The sequence below is a fragment of the Physcomitrium patens genome, chromosome 9 (assembly GCF_059467195.1).
Source record: "Physcomitrium patens ecotype Gransden chromosome 9, ASM5946719v1, whole genome shotgun sequence".
NCBI classification, from domain to species: domain Eukaryota; kingdom Viridiplantae; phylum Streptophyta; class Bryopsida; order Funariales; family Funariaceae; genus Physcomitrium; species Physcomitrium patens.
In genome coordinates, this window is record NC_143418.1 from 4,680,463 (window position 1) to 4,685,754 (window position 5,292).

General features: G+C 38.5%; 1 protein-coding gene across 1 annotated transcript; it reads right to left on the reverse strand.

Moving 5' to 3' along the window:
* Positions 1–1,972: 1,972 nt before the first annotated feature.
* On the reverse strand, positions 1,973–4,363 carry LOC112286276 (cholesterol 22-hydroxylase CYP90B27). Its single transcript, XM_024528022.3, has one exon. It carries the CDS (start codon positions 3,956–3,958, stop codon positions 2,468–2,470), a length of 1,491 nt encoding a protein of 496 aa, XP_024383790.1. The 5' UTR covers positions 3,959–4,363; the 3' UTR covers positions 1,973–2,467.
* Positions 4,364–5,292: the final 929 nt, after the last annotated feature.

A 5,292-nucleotide genomic window follows, 5' to 3' on the forward strand; every position in this document is an offset into this window, starting at 1 on the left:
ATAAGTTTTACAACTAAATAAAATCTTCAAGAAGGTTTTAAAGGCCTCTCAGTATATGTAAAATAATATGTATGTTAAAAAAATAGTTAAAAATCTTAAAAGATTCAATAAAATACTTAAGATTAGAATTTGCTACACATCTATGATACTTCTTCATATTATACTTAAATATTAAGAAAACCTCTCTTAAAATGCCTTAAAAATATTTATTATAAGAAAAAAAAAATTAAATAGATTTGATAATATATATTTTTAATGCTACTATTGTAATATGCCTAAAAATTTAAATATTATGTTTTAGAATTATTGTTGTATTTGAAAATATTACCTATTAGAAACCTATACTTCTTTAACTTTTACTAAAATCTTTAATTGTAAAATCAATAAAATATAATAGATTGATTTTATTAAAGATTTTTATCTAAGTTTACATCTATAAATCTTTTTGACTTACAAAATATACTAATAATACTAAATAATATACAATAAATAAATAATAAAATATTAGTAAAATAACCATGATTATATAATATTTTAATTTTAATAAGATTTAAAAGTAAATTAAAATAAGCTAATAGAGATGTAGTTTAAATCTTCTTTTAGTCTACATTAGATTGTCAAATATTTATAAAAATAAATATAAAATTAAGAATTAATTATTTTAAAAATAACTATCCATTTAAATTGAATCTAATATTTATCCAAATTAATATACATATTGGCATTAATATCCTTTATTATGTATTTTGAATTGATAGAATCTAATAATTACATACTAAATAGAACAAATGATATATAATTGAGCCAGATTAAAAATAAGACCTCAATTTTTTTAATTTAAAAACCAATAACAATAGATGCACTATAATAACTTGGAAGTAAATAAGAAGTTCTACAATAAAGAGAAGATAATTTCTTTTAGTTTGATCCTTCTTATTCTATGATCACTACAATATACAAAGACATATAAATTTTATAATCTCATTAAGTATAGCTTTATTTTAGAGTATTAAATCTTCTTTTTATAGACTACAATGTGGATAGTATATTGTTGTAAATTGTTTACATAGCTTTGCAAAAAAATAAGTGATTGACCAATTTTGTTGTATAGAACCTTGTTCATCTATTCTTCTCTTCTAACCAACTAATACTGATACTTCATTTTTATTTTTTTTATTAAATTACTTCTTGTACTACAATTTTTAATTTGCAACTATTCTAACTATAATAAAAATTATATAAAATTTATTCTAAAATCAATTAATATTTGAAAACTACTAATGATATCTTTTTTAATTTATAATTTTAATTGTAATGATTTTAAAATGTAAGTTTGTTTTGATAGTATAATTTTATCTCAAATTTTCAATCCAAAGCGGACTTGGACTGTAATAAGATGATGTGCTACCAACCAACCAATTCCTTCTAGCATAGAAATTGTTTTTTTGTGCATCCTTGACCCAGAAAATAGTGAATTCAATGCTTAATATGTAGATTTGTAAATTTTGAAATAGTAATTATTGGAACAATAATTGAAATTTTCAGTTGCACCTAATTGATTCACCATTTGGAAATTAGCAGTCAATGGAGATCACAAGCATGCTCAGGATGGGCTGATTTTGACTTGAGTGGAATGCAACGACACAACTCATCGAGTCCGAATTCTTCAAAAACTTAACATGGATACGCGAGGAGTCAGCGGGAACAAGCAATTAATCCTGGTTGGCCTCGTGACAACCAAGCAACACAAGAGCGACTGGTTTGCCTCCACAACGGTGCATCTCTGAAACGACCTGGATCATTCTGGGAGAATGTTGCTTGGGAACACTCTACCGGACCCAGATTCTCCCAACCACCCTTCAGGAAGTTTCTGGGTGAAGCGTATAGCAACTTCATATCGTAACATTGCAGAATAAGTTTGTGCAAAGAAGAAAACAGAGCGCGCGCAACAACTCAACAGAGGATAAACAACTTCATGAATTGTCTTTGTTTCATTCAAGAGTGTATCATACATGTCAGACTCGTTGCAAGCGCTTGGCCGTGAGCAAAGGCCATTTGACGATTAGGTCCCAATCTCAACTACACCAGTGCACCAAAACTCTCCGAACCGTGACCTTTGAACCCACATCCTATCGCTCTAACTATTACTGTCCCCCCCATGTGTTTGAAATTGCTCTTCAGAACCTGCGAATGGTGATGTTGGCTTTATAGGCTGGTCTGAGGTCTTCATATTCGTGTCTGATTTGTCCGTCTATTTGTCTGTGTCTGCCTCAAAAAGGAATGTCCGGAACAATTTCCTGGGTATTGGTATTGTTACACTCTATGCTTGAATAAATTATCTTTTCTGAGTTTCTGCTACTGACCTTGTTTCAGATTTTCTTCATGCCTTGCGGCAGTTGTCTAGTAATGGTCTGTACAACAAAAGATAATCCACGGATCACAACACTGCGGATGAAGTGAAGGCGACTTAATAAGCCATGATTTTTTGGGAGCATTTCGTTGCAGGGTCGCGCTCCTGCACTCGCACTTGAAGTCCATTGCTGAACATAGGGACTGGGAAAAAGGACACAATTTCCGTCTCGCAGGCCTTCAAGTCGAACTTCGTCACAAGGTGATGCAGAAAAATGCAGAGTTCAGCACGGGCTAGCTCAGCTCCGGGACAATACCGAGGGCCCCCTCCGAATGCTAACAGTGGCGGTTTCTTAGCTGGATTCAGCACTTCATGCTGATGGCGCCACGGATTGAATTCATGTGGATGGTCGAAGAACTCAGGATCGTGGTGCGCTTCTCGGATTGCGCAAACCGTCTTCCATCCCTTCGGTATTAGAGACCCGTTCAATTGCACGTCTTCGGTCGCTTCACGCCACAGCAGCGCGACGGGATTTGCAAGCCTCAGCGTCTCCGTAATGACTGATTGCGAGAACCGCATGTTCTTGTAATCGTCCCAAGTCAGGTTGCCCCCTTCGAATTTCGACACTTGAATGTTGTCATGTTCTGCACGAAGCTCATTCCAGACGCGGGGATTATCCATGATATATTTTACGGCAAAGAGCATCGCGCTTGCGGCTGTCTCATGACCAGCAAACAGAAGCCCAAGGATGTGACACCTTGTCTTCTCGCGCAGCAACTCATCCGTAGTTCCCGGCAAATTCTCTTTCCGCATGTAGTCCATGTAATCGACGTACTGATCTTCATCTCCAGCTGGTCGCGGCTTGCTGACGATGTCTTCCTCCAGTGTTTTCAAGATGCGCGCGCGCGCCTCAAGAGCATTCCTGAAGTTAGTCCCGGGAAAATTGATTGGCAATGCGAAGAGGCCCTCCGTCAACACATAGAAGTCGTTTCGTAGGGAATCGTTCACGGGCCCCGATTTCAGCCTTGATCCGAGCAGGTACTGCGCTACAACATTGAAGGCCAGTGTCTTCGTCTCCTCTCGAATGCTCACACACCCTTTGATCGCCCACGAGTTCAGATTCTCCAACACTGTTTGCTCAATCATCGGAATGCGCTCCTTCAGGAGCTCGACACGGAGGCTGTTCACCAGGAACCTCCGAGTACTCTTCCACTGCTCGCCGTGGAGGCTCAGTGCGGTGTACTCTCCCAACACCTTACGGAAGGATTTCGGATACCCGGTCACGAACTGCTTGCCTTCGTGGGCCAACACCCACTTGATCGTGTCTGATTTCGTCGTGACAATGCAAAAGGCGCCCATCAGTTTCGACTTGAACATCTCGCCGTACTTCTGCCGATGCTCCGCCATGAATGTGGGCATAGATGTCTTCATGCTAGCCATGTACTTCAGCGTCTCTCCGAGAAGGGGCAAACCGAACGAGCCCCCAGGCAATCGTTTGTTAATTTTTGCCTGCTCGTTGTTTCTAGACCACAGTTGCATAATGAGAGTCAAGGAAACACAAATAAAAGCTACAATCTCCAACCCGTGCAAAACCAGTGTCGTATCCATTTCGTTTAACGTGCACCTCTCTCTCCCCGCTGTTTAGATTTCACAAGAAATCCATACTGTAAGAATTTCCACAATTGTGCTGCGAACTATCCAACCCAAACAGTGATTGTGACACTTAGAGAGAGCATCTCCTGAAGCTCTAATCACTGCAGAGCTCATCAACAAAGCTTAGCTAGCGTCTACGAGAAGACACTCCAGACAACTCCACTCCCACTCTTCTCCCGAGCTGGTTACCGAAGCCGATTGCAAACTCAGCTCACAACCAAACCACACAGCAACCCTCTTTCGACCTCCATACTTTATACCCAGATATTCTCTCGGACACCGCACACGTCGGAATCAGTACAGGCGAGTTTTACTTCAGGGAAATTCCTCATGCAGTCAGTCGAAAACAGGAAAGCAGGACCCACTCACAGGGAGGGGCATCTCTCATCTGTCCCCCCCCCCCCCCCTCGGGAAAAGCCTGGCCCTGAATGGGTGAACGACCAAGCTACGATTGCAGGGTTTCACCGAAAAGGAAGAAAAGGAGCAATGAAAGATTGGGGGCAGGGCAGGGCTCTCCTCCTTTCTCCGAGTGGCCTCCTCCTCCGCCTCGCCTACTCGGCCATTTCCAAGAGCTGCCTTCGCCACGTCCCTCACCGCCACGCGGTTCTATACAAGTTCCCGATGGTGGATACCCTCAGCCGCGTTCTCACTTGCTCTTGAACCCACCGCCGCAGCCTTCGGGAACGTGCATTGCATTTTTCGGTACGATTTTCTGTTCTGGAGGGCTTTTAATGGTAAGGGTCAACTGGGGAATGTGACTGCAGAGCATATTTTTATATTCTTTAATTGAAATAAAAATTGGTGAGATTTTTTTGCTATTTTTTCAAAATGAAAAAAAAAAAAAAATTGTGTTGATTCTGGTTTTCATTACAACATCATAAATCTGATGGAATACATTACGCTGTGTAATGCATACAATTTCGAAAACTAATTCAATCATTTTTTATTTTTTTTAAATAATTATATTTGTACCTAAAATTTGGGTGTTGCAAATGCCACCACAATTTTGGTTGGTGGCACCAAAAATTGTTACCATAGTTTTTTGTTGTTGACAATACAACCTATTCTTATTGTGTGTATGTGTATGTGTGTATATATATATTAGAAATAAATAAATATTTTAACATAATTCTTTATTAGAACAAAAAATAACTAAAGAAATATGTTGAGTGGGTTGCATGTTGTGGTGGCAATAGGTAAGACTATAGTGGTATTAGCAATACCCTAAAATTTGCATTTTGTTTGATTATATTTAAATGTAATATAATTATTCTTAAAAAATACTGATT